The sequence below is a fragment of the Strix aluco genome, chromosome 2, assembly GCF_031877795.1.
Source record: "Strix aluco isolate bStrAlu1 chromosome 2, bStrAlu1.hap1, whole genome shotgun sequence".
In the NCBI taxonomy this organism is placed as follows: Eukaryota; Metazoa; Chordata; class Aves; order Strigiformes; family Strigidae; genus Strix; species Strix aluco.
In genome coordinates this window covers 36,298,431-36,320,468 of record NC_133932.1, presented here as the reverse complement: position 1 = coordinate 36,320,468, position 22,038 = coordinate 36,298,431, and the positions used below count along the sequence as shown (strand labels likewise).

Here is a 22,038-nt window from a genome sequence, read left to right as displayed (position 1 = left end):
GATGCAAAGATTTTGGTTTATTAAAAAAAACCATCTTTTCATCTTTCGTTGTTGCTAAACCACTGAGAATTTCCAGGTATTGTCCCACTGTAAATATATGCTTCATACTTTCAGTTTGAGAGTTACGCTCATTTTGTTGTATTTGGCTTGCATTGCTGCATGTCTCAGCTTTCAGGATCTGTCGAACGAAAAACCTCACCAGAGAAATAGGGTCTGCCCTGCCTATTGACAGGTCTATTTGATCATGTCTGCATTTGATTTTGGAATGAATGTTCCATTTTTTGCTGCATAAGAGTATCTGATGTGTAAAAGTATTCTGCCTGAGTTGAGCACTTAGCATATATCTTGCCTGTTAGTAAACTTCAGGCTCTGCTTACATTCTGATGTATAGCCATGGAATTAATGTAGCACTTCTGCAACTCGATACCTGAAACAGTTTAGTCTCTATACATGGGAAATGCCCCTAGAATTCCAGAAAACCTGTGTGTTTATGTGCATGATAAGAACCCATATGTTGGGTAATAGTCAATTCAATTACTGGTCTCAAAAGTCAGTTCTTTCTGTCTCTTCTGCTAATTCTAGTGGGAATTTTATATGTGAGGGAGAATAATTTCCCTGTGGTGGATGGTTAAGATATGGCAAAGATAAAAGATGTGCCACTGCTGTCTGTGCCTTGTATTTTACCTGTACTTGTCCTTGTCAGCCAACAGTGTGTAAACTCCAGCCCCATTTGAATTTCTCTTGTTGAATCATTTGAGCCACCCTAGTGATGGCTCAGAGGCTAAAAGTTATACAAACACAAAATGATGGTTCCTGACCCAGAGCTTACAAACTGTGAATGAAAATAAGACCTACAGAGACAGGATGACTGTGGGATGTTAGATTGAATGATAGTGAAAAGGGTCTCAAAAGTGAACACAAGGAGCTTATGTTTGCTGCAGTAGAAAAGTTACCCCATAAAAGAAAACAAGGGTGATAAGAAGATGAATTTTACAAGTTTATTCTGGATGGATAGAAACATAGTGTTGTTATGTTAGTCTTATGTCCATGTTTAAAAAGTCTAAATTATTTATGGAGTACTTGTTGAAAAAGCCACTTTTTAAAAAAACACCTAAAAGGAAAAGTGTTTCCTCACCTTATTCTTTCTCAGTTGTATTCAACACTAAATATATTGTGAAGGTGCAGGAGACAGACAGCTGCAAACAGCTGACAGTTACAACTGCAACTTTATTAATTCTATGAAGAGTTTCTTGTTAAAATTCTGTTAGTGGAGAAAGGGAAAGGTGATCATTTTTTCTTCCTTTTAGATGCTTAACTCCTTAGTATCAATCACATCTAAGTGTTTAAACACCCTTCTTAAACCTAAGACCCATGTGGAGTGTGCATTACCAAAGATCTTCCAACTCTTAAAGCAGGTTATGACCCGTTGGATCTTGTTTTATCCAAAATCCATGATCATTTACCGAATAGGGTTACCTGTTGCATTAGATCTTCTTGGGCTTGGGAAATAGCTCTGACTTTTCCCAAAATCCAAATGCTTTGCCTAGGAATGCTATATTTACCATTAGCACTCAGAGTGAAAAGTAGTTCCCTAAATTCACTTTATCTGGGCCAATATACTAGTTATGCAATTTCTTTTTACTTTTTCATGGAATAAAGGAATTTAAGGTGCTACAGCTAAGGCTCTTGTTTTAACTATAGCACAAAGACCTATTTAATTGACTTGCTTGTTTCCATTTCTACTGTATTTGTAGTTGTTCCTTTCTTAGTCATGGGTTAGTTTAATCTGCTTCAGGCAAAGTGGATGGCATCTAAAGGGATGTTGAAGATTACAGTTACTGATTTCCCTGCTTGGAGCTTCAGCATTATCAGATATATGTGTTTGAGAAGATTCCTTGTGTTTTTCTGATTTTACTTAAGCAATTTCCATACTTGTTTTTGTTGCATGTGACTTTAGTGGTTCTGCTGATTCACTTATTAGGCCAGACTGCTGAGGCTTCATATCTGCCAATGCTTCAGCACAACTCAGTCATTTTCATTAATATTTTGGATGACAGAATTGAGAGTATACTTATCAAAAACTAAACTCTGTAGGGAGGACCTGTAAGGTTGTAGGACAATAGGTTTCAAACTCTAAAACAATTTTGATGAATCAAAGAATGGCCTGAAATAAATAGGAGGCAGGGATCAGTGCGATACAGAGTAATAATCAGATGCAAATCATTAAATGAAGATAGGGTGGTTGGATATCAGTTTTCAAGAGGGGTTCTGGAAGTTTTAGTCAGCAATTGAATATAGGTTTTCAAAAAAACCTTACTGTTGTAACAAAGGAGGCGAGGACTGACACTGAACTTCATACAAAATTGTTTAAAAATGTGCTACACATAAAATGTACAAAGTAACCCTTCCAGTTCTAGTCAACACTGGGAGTGCTTAACAACTGGAGTTATTGGTCCAGTTTTCAGCACCAGGCTTCAAAAGGTGTGGATTTGCTGGGCACAGTACAAAGCAGAGAAAAGGGAATAGTTCAGGGTCTAGGAAACATGACTCCTTAGATGGTGAGAGTGGGGTATAAAAGAACTATGTTTCTTTCATCAGAAGAAGAAAAGATTGGTGTAAAGAAACCTTTACTCAAGACAGTGGTCCATTACAGGACCATTACAGTGGGTATGGAACAGCATTTAAATGCAGAAATGCAGATGCAGTAATTTTTCCTTTAAAATTTCTAAAGAAAGGTAGTTTGTTTAAGTAATCTGTTGTTTCTCCACTGCTGTAAGTTTTTATGAATAGTCTAGAGAAAGTGTTACCAGACAAAGAAGAGGGAAGGGATAAAGACTTAGACAGCACTTGAGGTTCCTTCCTCTGTGACTGTCATGTAAAATTGTATCTTAGACTTAGACTGTAGCTGTCAGCATCGACCTGTTGTTCGAGTAGGGTTTCAGCTTGTTTCCATGCAGCTGTGGCTCATTTTGCCGTGATTACAAATCTGGGCAGGGGGAGATAGCCTTCTGCTGGTGGGGTGGATTTTTACTTTCTACAAATGTGCTAACAACTGCTATTTTTCTTCCACACTTTTATTCATTTTATTAATTTCTGACTAACTCTGAGTGGTTTTGCATAGTACCATATGTATGTCTGTGCTGATGCTTCCCATTTAAGACATTCTACCCAGTCAATTTTTCTCCTTCTCTGGAGCCAAAGGAATTATTTACTACAGACCACCCTAACCTTGGATGAAACTTACTGTTTCATTTAAAATAAAATACCACCATGTCTGTCTCACAATTTCAGCTTGCTTAGTGTTAAGTACTGCTAAGAGTCATGGTATCGTATAACTAATCCTCCAAGTCTTCCTCCTTCTCTTTGATGCTTGCTTCTATTGCATGGGATCCGAATGGTTCAGCTCATTCACTTACTAGCCCAGAACACCTCTGCTAAGGCTTCACACCTGACTAAGATTTAGTACAACTCAATTCAAGTGTCAGGGTCTACTGAACACCTGTTTTGTAGAAATGTACCAGTAAAGCTGAATGAGAAAGTTTCTTTTCTATGCCTGTATTTTCTTTCACATTACAGCTAAAGAATGCACCAAAAAAATTAGGTGAAGGAGGACCCAGAGGTCTGTCAGGAGTTTCAGAAATTATTTATGACAGATTTCAACTATTACTCTGTGAGCGCTGATTACATATCTGACGAGCAAAAGCAAGAATGTCACGTCATCACACGTCCACTGAAAGCTAGTAATGGACAACAGCACTTGTGACCAGATCCTGACTGTTGAGAAACTGCAGCAGAGTGACGCTGCAGCAGAGATGGAGGAGAGGGAGAAATGGCAGGCGGTGAGCCATCTTACAGTTTTCTTTAAGGTTTTCATACAAGAAAGTTGAAATACTGTTTATAGTTACATACAGTTAGAATTTGATGTTGTATTTGTCAGTGTTCGCAAGTAATTCATGAGTTTACTAGGATAATGCAAGAATGAAAGGCATGTTTTCTTTGACAATATTTGGTATATTCAAACTTCATCATCCACTATGTGCAAATGTCAGTGGTCATTGCTCAGAGAAGTGGCAAGATGCCAAGATCCAAGTATAGATTTACCTGGGGACCTGTAAGGTTTCTTGCCCTCTAGCAATTGCTGCTTAAGCAGCAGGCATGATCTGGATACATAATGCAGGATGGTTGTGCAGCCCTTTCCACTTGGATGTCAGCTCTCTCCACTTCGAGGCTTTACCCATTCATCCACCTCTCATGGTAAGAGGTATTTGTACATATTTTATTGTTTTAAACTGGGCATTCCTTTGAACTTTACAGAAGTAGGAAGTTACTACTTTTCTTGCGTTTGAAGAACTTGAAGGATTGAGGCTACATGGGGACCTTTGTGTTTTCTTCTACCCACCCTGACGAAGAGAATTCACTGTTTCAGGATTTGAACATCAGCTACATTTTGTGTTGAGTCTGCGGTTAGAGTCTACATTATGACGACTGTTTCTGGAGTCTACAGAGGATGCTGTGGCCAGCATAAAGTGACTTCCTTATTTTGAAATCCATTCTTAATCACCCATGAAATTAACTATTGGAGTCTGCCTTCAAGTTGGCACAGTCTAACAGTAGGAGGTTTAAAAATATTTAACAACATATTTGGAAACAGAACTTTTCTGTTCTTTATTTATATGTTTTTGGATGTTGGCTCTTGCATGAGAAAAGTGCTGTATGCTTTAATACTGAATTTAGAAATCTTGTGGTTTCTGTTGGCACTGTGAGGAAGCAACTAGTATAAGACTCCAGTACTTGATGAGAGCATTTTTGTGTTTTAATTATTAGACACATGAATACAGAGCCAGCTGAGTTCAGCTATTGTGTTTATTTCCTTTTTTTATTCACCATTTCAAAAAAGCAATAATTTTTCTGGATTACTATCTCTTAACATGATCTGCAACTTGAAATCAGAAAAAAAGCTGAAGTATTGTCAGTTTTTTCTTCACACAGGGAACAAGAAATTGCAGAGGAATTCTATTTAGGGATGTTGAAGTGTCATGTTCAGGATTTATAAGCCAGCTCAATGCTTCATTTCAGGTCAGCTCAACAATGAATTAGAAGTGCATACAGGACTTTCATGCCTCGTGAAGGTTCTAGTTAGGATAGCCCATGTTGATACTCAGGCTGGTAGGCCAGACTCCTCATCCAAAAGTGCATCCCCTGCGAAGCATCACATGGCTTGACAAAGAGGAACCGCAAGATGGATGGCAAATGTAGCTCCTTAATGGAACCTGAGGCTTCAGGGGAAACTGAGGCAGTTGAAAGCCCAGTTGTGGTACCATGGGTAGATACATTTCAAAATTTAAATAATTCAAAACTTTAGCATTTCCATATATTTGAAGCAATTTACATGTTTGACTAGGCTGAAAGTACCTCAAGGAAGTGTTAAGTGTTTTAAAGGAAAAATTACATTGTTTCAGACAAATTAATTCCTCCTTCTCTAGGAGAATAATGGCTTTTCTGAATCTGAATTTTCTAGGAAAAGTCATGTGTGTGGGAAAATCTGATCAGGTCTAATAATGCCTTTTAAAAAATAATAATATTATAAACTTTACTTGCTAAACAAAGTATTTCAAATGATAACTAAAATTTCAGAGCTAAATTGCCCTTTTCTAAGAATTTCTTTTTAAAATGGCTCTCACTGGAACACTTTTTCTTAAACAAAAAAATACCTTATTTCTCAGGTTTGCATTAAATTTATCCTTTTGCATTAATCTCTTACATTATACTTAAGAAATTTCTTGATGCTACACAGCTAGGGTTTTTTAATAGAAAAGAAGAAAAAACCTGACGTTTTTGTCTGTGGGAGTTTTGCAGTTAAATTCTGGACTTATTGACATAGAAGGTATACAGTGCTTTTGATTGCTTTTGCACAGAAAAAATGTGTTAGTAATGCTTTTTTCAAACATTTCATATTTCACAGTGCTTAATGGAAAAAAAGACATGCAAGTGAAATGATTGTGCTTTACCTGCCAGTTTATGAAACCATAGTTGTTTTATAATAGTTGTAACACCTGGGCAAAATTATGAAGATTTTATTTAATGCCAAGTAATGTGTCAAATTACTGTCTTCATGACGATGCTTGTAACATACATTGTACAGTGTACCCCATATCATAGAAATAAGAGTATGAACAAGTGTTCAGAACTTGCAAGTTATGTGTGTATTTTTAAATTAAATGGTGAGAGACACATGGAAATTTTAAAATTGAGACTCAGATGCTTTTGGCCAAGGAAAACAGTGGTAACAAAGAAATTTACATGAAATTTTAGTTACTTCTTTTTCACATTAAAAATATTTTTCAGAAAGAACGTTAAACTGACAGGTCTCCCAAAGGTAAAGTCTAATCTACAGACCGCAAGAAATGTCAAACAGTGTAAAAACATGCTACCTCTTGTTTTCTTGTAGGAAAACTATTGAGTGTACCTGTAGAAAGAGGAGAAGAAATAAATTTATTTTTCAGTTAGCATTGCATTAGGAAGACTTGAAATTTACTACATCCTTAGGTTAATAGCAACAACCACATTACCATTATCATAAACCACCAGGGCCTAAATTTGAAGCACAATATATGTTGCAGGCATAAAATAAAAGAAAGAAGCAAATCACAGAAGAAAATTCAAAAGCTTTTAGAATATTCTCTTAACTATAAATTACCTGTGATTTGAAGTATGATTGGGTTTGATGAAACTCCAATATTAAAAGGATAAAGGAAAAATTATGAATTTAAGGAAAATAAGTGTAACTGCTAATTTTTTAGGTCTTCTACAGTTGCTTAGCAAGGAATGGATGGGTTTTTGTTGAAATGCTTTACTTCTTCCCGGTTTGCAATGGAAACCTCTGTGAAGGATCTGGGAGGGCAGCTAGTGCCTGCTCACATAGAATTCTTTTTCATGCTTGCTTTAATTCAGGTGATCTGTCCAGTGTCTTTTCTTCTATATTAACCCTAACTGTTTGAGTGGCTACCTGGGAATAACTTCATCACTTCTCTGGTGAAACGTGGCAACTATTTAACACCCTGTATGATTTAAGACAGGAAATTAAGTGCTGTCTTAGTAAATTGCAGAGAAATTTTTGTAAGGAAATGTAATTATCCAGACAAGAAATTGGCCAGAGTATCAAGTTAAAATCGCTGCATATGCAAAAAGTTCTTGGTTTCCTATTTTATCTGAGAGGTGACTTCAAGTAATATTGTATGAATTCAGAGTCACGATGGATTACTTTTGAGATCCTAATGTTTGCAATGTCTCGCACCGTAAGTTAGTGAATCCAGTGTTGATTTAAAATAGATTTGCTGCCTTACTGAAATGCTATTGTTTCTTGCCATACTGTATGGGTTACTTTAAGGTTTCCCTCTCAGACAGTGACCAAACTTGCACACTCTTACAGAATCATAGAATAGTTCGGGTTGGAAGGGACCTTTAAAGGTCATCTAGTCCAACCCCCCTGCAATGAGCAGGGATATCTTCAACTAGATCAGGTTGCTCAGAGCCCCATCCAACCTGGCCTTGAATGTTTCCAGGGATGGGGCAACTACCACCTCTTTGGTCAACCTGTTCCAGTGCTTAACACCATCATTGTAAAAAATGTCCTCTTTATATCTAATCTAAATCTACCCTCTGTCAGTTTAAAACCATTATCTTTCATCCTATCCCTACACTCCCTGATAAAAGAGTCCCTCTCCACCTTTCCTGTAGCCCCCTTTAAGTACTGGAAGGTGCTGTAAGGTCTCCCCGGATCCTTCTCTTCTCCATACTGAACAACCCCAACTCTCTCAGCCTGTCCTCATAAGGGAGGTGCTCCAGCCCCCTGATCATCTTCGTGGCCTCTTCTGGACCTGCTCGAGCAGGTCCATGTCCTTCTTATGTTGGGTGCCCCAGAGCTGGACACAGCACTGCAGGTGGGGTACCGCCAGTACCCCCAAGTCCTTCTCTGCAGGGCTGCTCTCAATCCCTTCATCCATCAGCCTGTACTGATAATGAGCATCGCCCCGGTCCTGCACCTGGCCTTGTTGAACCTCATGAGGTTCACATGGGCCCACTTCTCAACCTTGTGAATCTAATGAAGTGTGATGAAATCACTGCTAAAAGTGACATCACTACAGACTGCATTGATCTATATATTTTGAATTTTTTATAGCATCCATACTGTGCTTTACTTTGGACAAGAGTGGTTAGATCTGGGTTTGATCAATATGTTTATAACTTTTTATTCCACTCCGAAGATTCTATTCTTAACATGTTATGATAAATATGTTTCACTGCATTCCAGTAACTATTCTGTTTCTTAAATCTTGGCACTGGAGTTCATTTTTTAATGAAATCTGTTTCATTTCCATTTGTCCTATGTTAACTTTTCAGTATGCTTCAGGTAGCTTTTTCAAATAAAGAAAGGTCATGAATTGAAAAGATTACTTATTATAAGAAAAAAATTAAATAAATTGTTCAAAACAGTAGAGGTTTTTGCTTTTCAAATTAAAAATTGAAACAACTTAAACTCCTAAACTCTCCTCACATCTCCCTTGGAAACTCCCTCCTTTACTGTAAGTTTGTGGTCTTGATGATATTCACAGAGAACCTGATTTACTGAATAAAGAAGTTCTTTAAGTTTTCAGTTTTGGAACATTACCAGTGTGTCTGAACCCAGGTTTCAAATTTTACTGGCATTTTGTTGGCAAACCAATTTTTTGGAGTCCTTTCTTATTTGGGTATGTTTCCTGACACCTTTGGCTGTATGGTACTGTGTTTTAAAATTCTCTTTTTCTTTTTTTAAGAGGAAAAGCCTATAAACATATACAAAGGACTAATTATAAAGTATCTGGTATGAAAGTAGAGAGACAACAAAATTACCAGCTGAAAAGCGCAGTGAGCAGAAAAAATGAGCATTTAATGGCAGAGTTTTACCCTGCTTGTTCAGCAGGCCTGATTCTCAAAGCAATTCCACAGGCAAAGCATGCACTATTCTGAGGCCATAATATGGTAATTTAAATCAAGCATAAGTACCTGGGTGGTAAGAAAGAGGTGATTTAGTCTTCCCTTCTATCCACTGGCCTCTTTTACTGTTGCTTCCCTTTTGCCAACAGCAGTGTTCATTTATGGTGAGCCAGATTAGAGCATTGATCCAGCTGAAAAATAACTCACATGCCTTTTCCCTGCTTACAGTCTTCCTATATACGATAGTTTTGCTGAAACTGTATTGTTATTAGTGCACTGCTCTCAAAGACTAACCAACTAGCAAAAGTATATATAAGTTGCTAACCTATGTTATTCATAGTATTAATAGATTATTCCTTGGTGAAAACGTCATGACTAATATAGGACAATCTTTTTTTTTGTAGTATTTATTGAAGTAAGGTACAAGAAACCAGTAGTCCAAGATTTCAGAACTTTTTTAGTTTTCCACAAGTCTGGGACAATCCCTTAATGCTTTTTCTCACTCATGTATCTAAGGAGTTCAAATAGAATTTGACACTAAATGGTCCTTTCTGTACTAACATTGCTATAGGGAAACCCACTATAAAGTGAAAGAAACTGTGAATTTTTGCAATAGAACAGAAGAGTGCTTTCATGTAATAGTGTATTCTGGCACATATTTTGCCTGCTGAATATAGGCAAAGTTATAACAGTGCAGAGCAGTAAGATTCCTATCATTTAAATAAGCCTCAGGAGGATTAACAGTTTAGGTGGTGTTCTACCTGTCCCAACTGTGGGAGTCAGTCTTTTGGGAGCCTGCATATTGCACCTGGTAATGTATAAAATACTGCATGGGAAGTGGAAGATGGATAAAATTAAATATTTAGACCAGTAAGAGAGTGTGAAAATTACTTTAATCTAGAATCCTACTTGGGATAGGGGATTCCAGTGAACCACCTTTGTGCTAAATTGTTAATCTACTAATTAGTAGCTAATGGCTAGTTTCTGACTGATTTCAACCAAATTTAAAGGACAGCCAGACACAGCAGAGATACCAAGTTACTGTACATTTCCTGGAGTCAAAGAATCAGTCAGATTGGAAGAGATCCTTTAAGGTCTCTAGTCCAACCTCCTTCTTTTAAGCAGGGTCAACAACGAATTCAGACCAGCTTGCTCAGGGCTTTTTCCAGTCAGGTCTTCAAAACTTCCAAGGATGGAAATGCTCCACAGCCTCTCTGTGCATCCTATTCCAATGCTTAGTTATCTTCATAGGTGAGTGTTATTCACAAATGTGATTAATGTGCATGCCATTTCCTCCTACAGATCAATGGTAAAGATACTAAGATATTAAATAGGATAGGTCTCAGGATAAACCCCTGAGGAACTGCAGTTGTGTCCAGCCTACAGATAGAGTACAAACATTACTTTTCAGTCCCAGAATCGAGACACTTTTTACTCATCTGATAGTACATCCATCTAGACCACAGTGGCCAAACTTGGATTACAGGGGTGCTGTGGAAGACCATCTTGGAGATGGTTGCAACATTTGCCCTTCTCCATTCATCTGGGACTTCCCTGGTCTCCATGACCATGATGATAAAAAACAGCCTTGATGTGCCATCAGCTGGCTCTCTCAGCACTCTCAGATGCATCCCATCTGCTCTCATGGTTTTATATGAGTCAAGATTTCTCAAGAGATTCATGAGATCAACTCTTTTCTACTGTTGGTATTTCCTCTCTGCCTTGTCTGTATGTGTAAAGGCCTGGGAGACCTTGTTGGTGAAGACTGGGGCAAAGAGCATTGAGTAACTCAGCCTTAGGTGTGTCCGGTGTGCTTTTGCCTCAGCTGCGAGCCCATGTTTTCCTTGTTTATTCTTATCATGTAGCAGTAGAAGTTCTTGTTGCTATGTTCCATGCCAATATCTACTATTGTTGAGCGTCAGCTTTCCTAATACCATCCTTACTTGTCTGGACAATGTTTCTGCATTTCTCCTTTGCAGCATTTCTCCTTGCTTTCATCTCTTTTGGACATTCTTTCTACGGTCATGAATTCCCTTTTTAGCCAAACCAGACTCCCTGTTCATCTACTTACTTTTCTCAGTATTGTGATGGACCATTATTTTGTCTGGGAGCTTGTCTTTAAAGACCAGGTCCGTTGAGCTACCTTGCCCTTCAGAGCTGCTTCTCCTAAGATCCCATCTATCAGGTCCCTGAATAAACTGAATTCTGCTCTTGTGAAATCCAGGTTTTGTACTCTTTTACTTGCCCTCATCGTTCCTCTCAGGATCCTGAGCATGTTCGTGGTTGCTATGGCCAAAGCTGCCACAGATTACCACCTCCACAGTCATCTCTCCCTTGTTTGTAGCAGATCGAGTCAGTCACTCCAGTTGATCATCTGATATTTGTGTTAAGAGCTTGTCCATAGCATCAACCACAAGTCAGCTGGACTGCTTGTATCCCACTTTGTTTGCCTTTTAGCAGATATTGGGAGAGGGGGATCTCCCATAGGAATCAGAGTCTGTGATCTGCAGATGTTCTCAAGTTTCTCAAAAAATACTTTTTCCACTTCCTCCTTCTGATTAAGTGGTCTGTAAGACTCCCACCATGATGTTGTTCTTGGTGGCTTCTCCCCTGATCGTGGCCCACCAGCTCTCAATCAGTGTACTGCCTGTTTTACAGAAGAGCTCTGTATCTTTGAGCTCCTTCAGGTACTCACCTTCTCATAAAAACAGGCTTCCGGGTAGGGGAGAGCAACCCAGATCAGTGCTGGCAGCAAGGAGTCTGCAGCATGGACTCAAGAGTTACCTGTTCTGCTTGGCCAGCACGCCCTCTGGCAGGCTGTTCAGCACACAGAGCTTGGAACCACACACAGCATCATGTAGTTGAGGGCTATGAAAAGGAGATGGAGGAGAGTTTAGGAAAAATATTAGTAGGCACACTGCTCACTTCCGAATTGGACAGAATGGACAGAAACAGTAGATAGAAAGTAGTAAAGCAAGCGTTCAGGGCACCTTTTTGTCCAAAATAATACAAGAAACTGGTCAAAAGGTGTGTTCCTTTCCATTTGACTAAAAATTGATATTTTTTTTTATGTTGCTTTTATAATACTCTATAAACAAGCTATTTGAGAGTGAGATTTTCAGACAAGGAACTTGAAGTGAAGGGAGAAATCTGTTCATAACTTACCCTCTTGTGCCCAGGTATTTTAACATCTGGAATGTAATGCTGCCTGTTGTAATACCTCTGCAATACTGTAACACAGCAGGATGCATTAATGAGAGTTTCAATCTTAAACCCACAACATCAATGAAATTTATAGTTGTCAGGCCATTAACATTATTCAAACATAGTTTTTGTGGTTTCAATTCCCATTTTATGTTCACGTAGGAAGAAAAGTCATTGTGTTGACTAGCCATGAAGACAGAGTCCTTCTTAGACTTGAAATTTCTATAAAACAATTAAGTATTTTTTATTATTCTTGACAGCATTCATAGTATGCACTTCAGGGCAGGGGGAGGGTATTTGTATAAAAAATTGTGCTAGAATCTCTCTCTTAATATTTCAGCTGGTTTAATATTCTTGAATACCAAAAGTGCCTTGCTCACGTTTTGGAAAATACCACAAAAATGTTCAAAGCAGAAAAGAAAAATTTACATAAAATTCTAGTATCATCTTCTATGGTCGTGTAGGTGGCATCTGATATTCTTCCTGATGAGTAAATATGTCTTCAGATGTTTCATGTTTCCCTACTCTTGTATCTCAGTGTGGTCTTTTGACTTAATATGTAGAGCAAGTTAGTTAAAGGGCATGAAAAAGAACAGAGAATTTCTTGAAGGAAGAAATTTCATGGGGAAAATGTGGTGAGCACTGTGATTAAGTCACTCTGCAGAAAAATGAAATCGTTAAATCTGCAACTGATTAAGTTGAAAGAAAAGAAGGGAAGTCAATATGTAAAAAAGTGCACGTACAGTTATTCTTTCTGGTAGGGAAAATCCAAGTTGTTTCTCCCAGAAAAAAGCTAACAAGCACACACAATTTACAAAGCTCCGAAGTTTGGGGGGGCAGTTGTGTGGGGTTATTTATTATCATAGGCTTCATGGTAATTCCAGCACAATCTCAGGAAGCAGTAAAAATAAATCTATCTGTCTCTTGCTGTATCAGTCTGGGTATTAACAACTTCCCCATGTTGTGTCCATTAAAGAATTTCTTCATGACCCTTAAAAGTACAAACTCAGTCTCTGCATTTAATATGTTGTTACCTGCTGCCAAGCCTCTAATAGCTACATTCATATGTTCTGTTAATCATATCTCTTTGTTCTAGAAGCCTGTGTTTTGGATTCATAATTAACTTTTTTCCTGCTCTGATTATTTTCCTCCCATCAAGGCAGCACATGACTTTTTTTTTTTTTCCTATTTAAAAACAAATATGTGAATGGAGAAGTAACAAAAATCAGTGTATTTCGACAAAGCCTGTAATCTCTTTCTAACTGTGCTTCCAAATTTAAATTAGATTTTCATGTTGCAAAACCATGAACTTGGTGGTGTAACTGAAATCATGCTGTTCCCAGAAGACAGGGCTGAAGCCTCATGAGCTACGGAGGGTTTTCCCCTAGGTCCCAGCATAAGAAGAGGTATATTTTTAATGTTTAAGGTTGCTGGTAGATAAGCGAGCCTGATTCATGTGTAATCCATAGGGTCTAAAGGAAAGAATTACCGAGCTGTATTTCACATGAACTGGAAGGGGACTGGCAAAGAGATCTTCTGGCTATTGCTCTTCGATAATGTCTCACTGATTCAGGAGTAATGTAGGAAAACATTGTGGAGCCTGTTACAGCTTCTGTCAGTTTGGGTTCAAATATTTCTAATTAGCAAATACATTTGTGGTTCAGACTTTCTTGGGCCCTCCAATAACCTCCCATTTTGACCATCATGAAAGCAAGTCAGCCATTTGAAAGATATTCTGAAACCTTGGGAATCCTACTTCCATTTTGCTACCACTAGAGCTCCAAGAGTTACTGAAGCCCAGCTTTTCAGCCTGTGAAGCAGGAGGGATGAGAGTTCCTTCGCTTGTCACCTGCCTAAAGGCATGTGTCTGTGGGCGATGGGGGGGACATTTTTGCTTGCAGCTGGTCCTTGCTGCCTGTGGATACTTGCTTGATTGTAGAACTTGAAACGCCTTCCATACGTATCTGAAATTCAGAGGAAATAATTTTGAACTGTGCTTTTTGCTGATTTGGACTGCATTTATCTCCAAGACAAGATTGCTTTTATATGAATGAACAACTTGATATTTGTGCCCATGTTAGAAGCAAATTTGTAGGCTATATATCACTTTCTTGGTTTACCTTGCTGGCAACATCTTGAATATCTGTTTTATCTGTTAAAGAACTCTTTCTGAATATGTGAAATGGAGGAGGATTGTAGTACAGTTCAGATCTGTTTTAAAGTGGCTTGAACGAAGTTCTCAAAGTGGGGTTTTTTCTTCTTTCTTTACATCTAGCATTGACTCATTTGGTGGTGTTAAAGTGCACTTTCTACTTATCCCCAGAGGAAAGTTAGTATTCTTTTAAGTGAAACTATTCTAAAAGCAGAACACAAGCCTAAAATAAGCCAGTGTTCTCTAGAGTTCTCAGAAGGTGTAGATTTATTTACTGTAGTTAAATCATAATTAGTTCTCAGGGGATAGTGTATCTTTTAAACTGCTTTATTGCCACCATATTGGTTTTCTAAATAATCAGAAACTGCTGCTCTTATATTCTGTAGTATGAACAAAAATTTGCTGTAAGTAGAAACAAATGTGTAGAATTGCTAGTTGTCACTTACTGAAGATAGTGACACGCAAAAAGTAAGCACTTCAAGAAAATGTGAAGAAATGCAAAACGTATGTTATCAGAAGGCACCTTAAATGAACTATGACTATAACTTTTTCCAGTGTAATAGATACAGTAATGTTTTACATTATCATTTTTCAGTTAATCTTTTTTTAATATTCTAATGCTTTTTGGTCAAGAATAAATGTTAACTGAAAATGGATAAATGGTAGTGCAATGTTAATGTAAAATATTACCTGATATTTAAGCCTAGATTTTCATGAATGTAGCCTAGTGTTCCAGCTGATAAGCATGGGGTTTTTTTTCCTAATTGGCAGGTTAATGTTCGAGTTGCCTGAGGAGATGGGTTTAATAGCAATTGCTGTTCGACAAACACAAGGGAAAGGTGAGTAAGTTTCCTTCTAGTGCTAATAAATGTGTATTAAACATATGAAACAGGACATTCTAATGTCACCTAGCTGCCTTAAAGAAACATTATGAGTATTGTTTATAATACAATCTGTAGAATAATTGTGTCCTCTTCTCCTCCTGCTTGAACTGTGGATTTAAACTCAAAACCTAAGTTAATAGAGACCAAAATAAACATTTTCAGGATGTTTGGTGGCTTTTGCAGAAATGATTTAGAGGTCTTCTAGTTTCTGCCAAAAAGTCTCCCCAGTCATGGAAACTGCCATCACTACATGTAGTGTAATACAAGTCAGACTTCCAAATCAGAACTTCTTTTTGACTGAACTGGAACAAGGCTGGGTCTTGACTTGCTCTGAGATAGAGGTTTCTTGAGTCTGCAAGACGTGCCTGAACTGTCATGTGGACTTTCACAATCTTTTACAGATAAGTATAAGCAAGTTCTGTGTCTTTCCCAGGAAGGTGCTAGCGCTGATTTAAAAGCCACATTCATTTCATTAGTAGAACACTAATAAGCTCTTCTGAGCACAGATCTACATGAAGATGATTACCTGGCTTTCAGCACAGATCTAGCTTGTGTCAAGTTGATTCACAGTGTGGATGAATTTTAGATGCACACAGACCATTTTCACAAATACTTCTTCACTTAAACAAAGTAAGATTTTTTGAACTGTGTATGTTACCAGATACCAGGAAAATCCTGAAAGCAAGTCATTTAGGACATTCTAGGAAATTGAGAAGCAGCATGCCCATTGAACAACCCGCTGTTTTTTTTAAAGAAAAAACTTTGCACTTAAACCATTTTTCTTTCAAAATTAGTTTAGAAACTCCATTACAGGACTTATAGTAGATTCTTGGATGGACACTATTGAACCTTTTTCTTTTGTAGTTGTCCACATTAACAAACTGATCTTTTTTATAAATATTTTTTTCTTGAGCTGAAGTTAAGGTTTTTTTCTCTCCCTCCCCAGGTCGTGGTGGAAATGTTTGGCTCAGTCCTGTTGGCTGTGCACTATCCACTTTACATATCGCCATTCCTCTACATTCCAACCTAGGCCAGAGAATTCCTTTTATTCAACACCTGGTGTCCTTGGCAGTGGTAGAGTCAGTTAGATCAATACCGGGATATGAGGTATGTCATTCTAATTTATCTCAAAATTCCTGTTTCCATTTTCACTAAATTCAGATTTTAACTATGTCTTCTATGTGTAGAATGACTGAATGCATAATATAGTTCTTCAGCACTAATATAGTGGTAAACCTAGCCTTCATACGTGCTTGATTATTTATATGTTTTAAGAAGTCTACTATACATATGATGAATACTGTCTTTTACTGAGCTGATTAAGTATACTACACTCATTTCACTCATAATCTTATGAAATTTAAGACTCAGTCTTTGGCAGTAAAGAAAACGTCAATTTTGTTTGTCTAACAATTGAGTTAATTTGTTTTGATTTTGAAGGAGTTAGAGAAGAGGGAGGAGGGAAAAATGAATAAAATTGACAAATCCTTTTCTGCTTTTTTTGTTGGTGCTGTTTCAGTGGTCACTTTATCCCTTTTAAAGGATTTTTCCAACCCTTGTTTAAGGTTGAAAACTGATTTCTAAAGCAAGAACTTAGGAGTATTGCTCTCAAGAGGGAATCAAGTGTCCTGTCATCAGTATTAAAATGAAGAACCAGTCTTCTTCATCACCTCATATATCTCCTTTTTAATGTTACCATTTCCTAATATTTGCTAACTATAAAACTTTGGTATTTTACAGAAGTAGTTAACTAAAGCATATGTTTCCTATATTACAGAAAATCAATGACTTATACACATTTACACATGAACTTTATTATAGTGGCACCCAGTAGCTTTGCTGTAGTTTAGGGTCTGTCAGCCTTTCTATTAAAACCTTCTAACTTCAGTGCTTCATAACTTGACTATAAAACCAAAATGCTTCAGGCTAAAATTTGCAATATAAAATATTTGGCTAGAGTGAATAATTTAACCATTTAAAATAGGAGGGACAAGAGTTAGTTTTATAAAATATGAGTCAGACTGGGAAAGGAGTTAATTTATGAATGGAGGTGGTTTTGCTTCTGTATGCCTACCCTGGTATACTGTTGCATTTTTTATTTTATTCCATTCAAGAGGAAAAAGGTGACTGAAGTACTAAATATGAATATAAAAATAGCATGTATCAATAATACATGTATTGTACATAGCACACGTACAATACATAGCTTGCTATGACCAAGACAAAGCTACTGAATCTCTTTGATAGTACATCCACCCTAGACAGTGGGTGAAGCAAACATTAAGGGTCTGGACTCAAATACATTAAAGCAAGGAAGTTCAAAGATTTATCGTAAACTCATTGCTTTAATTTCCCCTTCAGACTTCGGTAACATAGGGCTTTGCTTTATGTCAGATGAACATCTGTGCCATGCAAACTGCAGTAGCTGCAAAGAATGGGCTAATCTATAGATGAGGTTTCATTCTCTCCTCCAAATTTCCATACCGCTGTGGGTGTATGTCAGAATCTTAATAATACTTTAGCACACTTTGCCCATTTCAGGATTTCCATTCAAAATCTGATATGCCTGTGTCTCAGTTTATCAACCAGTCATTATTTTTAGGATTGTCACAAATGATGACTATGCTAAGGAGGCAGCAACTGAGGCCTTTGTTCTGGGTCCTCACAGAGAAAATCTGACCACTCAGTTGGAAGTTTTACTGTCAGATATTAGTGCTGCAAATGCAAATGGGCCTTATATCAAGAGAATGCTTTGCTTTCCCATTCTAAGAACAGCAGACATCTCTCCCTAGTAATTGAAGATAAGAACCTGCTCCATTTCCAGCATATTACATGACACCCATCATTTCTTTGACACACGGATAGTTGTGCAGTACCTTGTTAACTCCATTTTGTGGCAAAGTCTCTGCTGTGTAATTTACATCATGAGAATACCCAGTTGACTTGGTTGTTCTTCATGCTTGCTGTCACTTCAGTTGCAGAGCTAGTGTTTGGTGTCTTACAGGTGTATGTTTTCCTTAAGTAAGATCTACTTGAATAGCTCTTGGGAAGATCTCAACACTGATAATACTGTTTAACTGTGTTATACTTCGCATGTCTCAGGAGTCTTCTATAAATCTTTTCCCAGTGTGAAGAGTCAAGTTGTTTTCCGTAATGAATATGAATTGGTGATACTGTCTCTTAGAATGCTTTGATAGCAAAATCAGGTAGTATTTCCTGTCACTGTATGTGTAATGGACTCCTCTCTGGCCTTTAAATCTGTCAGGAAAGTAGACATGGACCCAGGTGCAGTTTTCACACATCCTGTAAAGGGATTTCATAATCTACAATAGGAGGGAATGCGACTCTTGTAGTCCTGGAGCACCTCCCATAATTTGCCTCTGGGGATAGAGTCATATGCAGTTTTTCAAACTGCAGGAAGCACATTTGCTTTCTTTTTGTGTTTAAGTAGCCAGTGCAAAGTTCAGTTCAGTTCTGTGGTTTCAACAAAAACTTCTCTATTGCACTGGAATGGTGTCACACAGCACAGTTTGTGTTTCCAACTCCATGGTGTTGCTTGAGCGTAGCTGCCGAAAACGTGAATATATTTAGGACATTACTGAAGTATTTACATAGTTGTGAACTGGAATTTCTCCTGTCTGCTAAATTTCCTTTCTGAAATTCAAGATGTCATTGTCTCCTTGTCTGGTTTCTGCAAGGATTCTCAAATACAGTGTTGATGTTACTGTGGGCTTACCCTGATTGTTTATCAGTAGTGAGCCACAGTGGCTGCCACAGTTTGTATCTTTCTTGGATAGATCCTTTACATCTTTAATAGGCACTCATGAATGAAGGAAATTAATTCTATGAAACCTCACAATTTTGATACTGAAAATCTCTAGTATCTTTAGTCCTCCATTTGGTTGCTCTAAGCCTTTATTATCTGCCATAATTTTTTTTTTTAATAGACACTTTTCTTTGATAGCTGCCAACCTCCTTAGTAAATCATGTAATCATGTTACTATGACTTTTTCAGTAACATTTGTGGAGCACTCAAATAGGTTCTCATTATGAAGAGAAGTTGACAGTATCACATTTGGTGTGGCAAAGCGGTACAGAAAATATAGAATATGGAGTAAGGAATAAGCATGTTCTTATAATCAGTATTGAATAGCAAAGTATTTCTAAATGTATGTTTTTGTTTCTTTAGGGTATTGATCTGCGAGTAAAATGGCCAAATGATATTTACTACAGCGATCTTATGAAGCTTGGTGGAGTTCTGGTAACCTCTACACTTATTGAAACAACATTTCATATACTTATTGGTAAATGTCTATTTTCAAGCTTTTCTGTAGTGTTTTTTTTATGAAGAAATGTGTTATTAATGTCTTTATGAGTTCAAATGATAAGGACAAGAACAAATAATGACATCAGGCATTAGGAAATAAAGCACAATGTTAAATCAAAAGGAAGCACGAGAAGTAAATGTTTTCATTCTTCTTAATAATTCCATGTGCTTGACAAGGAAAACGTAAATGCAAGCATCTGGGCTGATGTAGTGGAGTTCAAAGAAAGAGCATTATAGGGGAGAGGGAAAATGTCCTCCTTGGTCTATTGCAGAATTAGAATATACTGAAAAATGTATCCATATTTTTCAATTTCCTTTTTTTTTTTTCCCAGCATTACAAATAGTTAAATAAAGAACATGCCTTTTAAATCAGGAGAAAAAGAGCTAAATACACATAGTAATGTTTTAATTTCTCCTTTTATCCTTCTAAAATATACGCATAACTTGTTTCTGTTGATACCTTTATAGAAACTGGAATATTGGTGTTGAAGCAGCAGTGAAGTAATTATTTGATTAATTGATACTTTCTTTAGTTCTCTCAGAAAGTAAAATTTGCAAAGTAGTTGGGAAGGCTAGGTCAGAGAGCAAAGAGTGACAATCTGTTCATTGTGAAGACAAACAGTACCTGGAAAACTGGTTCCATAAAGGTAGCACAGTCAATCTGAAAAAGACTGTACATGTATTTTCCAGCAAGTCCCAGTGCTGTAACAGGGAAAGACATTTAGGTGCACAAATAAGTATGAGGTGTTTTTATCATTTCAGGTCTGATAATCATCCTGCTATTTGTTAAGGGAAATTCTTCCCTTAACCAGCAGCAGCACAGATCTGTCAGACATGCTTAGAAACCTTCCAGCAAAGCTCTAGGTTCTGGTTCCAAAAATAATTATCTTCGATATGTCTAAAACTCTAAATGAAAGTTCCTTAGCAAGTCTGAAAGGTTAAAGATGATGATGATAATATTTGGTTTATATTTTAATGTAGCACAGTAGATAAGTGAAGTATCTTGCAAAGAGAGTGTGGGCCTGATACTGTTTCTGTCAAGGTCCTGCAAATTTTAAGGCGCAAACAAGCAAAACAATTGAAGTAGTCATCACCTCCTTCTGTAAAACACGCCCAGCCATTGAATTTTCTGTTCAATTGTTATTTCCTCATTTTGTAAATAATCTACATGTACAGAATGGAAGTTGCACTGAGACACTTAAAAAGTCTCTCTGTGTCACATCAGCATTGACTGCTTCCATATGTTTTTGCAGAGCCTGTTCTGGTTAACACAAGAAAAGTTAACACAAAAAAATGGCTCAAAAAATAGTTCATCTTATCAGATATCTCTTTGGACATTACATATTTGGTTTGGACCTTGTGTTTCTTACCCTAAACACCAAAACATTCAAATTCAAATGGAAACTTCCTGTATGCCTTCTCTCTGAGGTCTGTCAGAGTCATCTTGGTGGTGATAGGTCTGAGGTGTATACAAAGATGTACGTTTCATCAACTTTCTTTCACCTGGAAGCTTCTGAGACTTAAACTTACTTGCCACATACTAGTCAAAGGATTTTTTCCATCATTCAGTGATGTATGTCACTGAGAGTAGTAGGGGTGACTCATGATATTTAACTTCTCGTATTAGTAGAAGCAATGAAATCAAACTTCCACAACAGGAAAGGTAAGCCAGATGCATCGTCCCCTTTCTACAGTCATGCAGATTCCTTACCTAGACCTCACTGTTTACATGACACTCATGAAGAGTATCCCATATATGGGGGTAATGATCAAAATCAAAGATTATCTACCTGGCTTCACTGCTCTGAGAAGTAATTCAGAAGAATACGGCAAAAGACAAACCTGCCTTTTCACCTGTACCACATGCTCAAGGCCTCACAGGTGACAAAGTTCATGAACATACTTTCAAACATGTTTTTAAAATTTTTTTTTTTTTTCTTTTTAAAGAACTTAATTGTTGCGAGACTTTTGGAAGGAGAGTTCTGCAGAAGAGTATGCTTCATTAATGTAAGGGCCAGACTCAGAACAGACATAGGTAGCCAAACACAAGTGGAATGCAAGGGAGAGCCAATGTGCTTGACCTCCAAGAGCTCCATCTGCCTCTGTGTGCAGCTAAGGCATGTCCGAACAGTGCACAGATGCCAAAGCCAGGGCTCGCTCTAGAACTGGAAGATGTATTAGCCACGTCAGCACACTGCAAGATCAGTGCATAAATGTTTATTTTTCACTCTTCTTATGTGGGCAATGCAGAGATTGCCCTCAGAGTCCTGAGCACCTGATATTTTTCAAATTAGCTGGCTACATTTTTGCCAATACTTTTATCCCCAGGTGCTTCTGCCTCAGCTGAGCTTGTCATCTCAGTATGTCTCTTGTATCTGTGGCAGTTTTTGGATTGTGCAGTAGCGATTTCCATACAAACAAGCCTGGGCACCCTGAGCCTGCAGGTGGACTCCAAGGCCCTATTATGCACCCTGACAGGACCAATCACACCTTAACAG

The 22,038-nt window shown here is 37.6% G+C and overlaps 1 protein-coding gene across 4 annotated transcripts in view; it reads left to right on the top strand.

Annotated features, from left to right (window-relative positions):
- Positions 1 to 22,038, top strand: part of HLCS (holocarboxylase synthetase) — a 126,255-nt gene that overhangs the window by 97,919 nt on the left and 6,298 nt on the right. For all 4 annotated transcript variants that reach the window (XM_074814334.1, XM_074814335.1, XM_074814336.1 and 1 more), the window contains 3 exons: positions 15,101 to 15,168; positions 16,160 to 16,320; positions 19,403 to 19,517. In XM_074814334.1, coding sequence (XP_074670435.1) covers positions 15,101 to 15,168; positions 16,160 to 16,320; positions 19,403 to 19,517 — 344 coding nt within the window. The remainder of the gene's footprint in view (positions 1 to 15,100; positions 15,169 to 16,159; positions 16,321 to 19,402; positions 19,518 to 22,038) is intronic.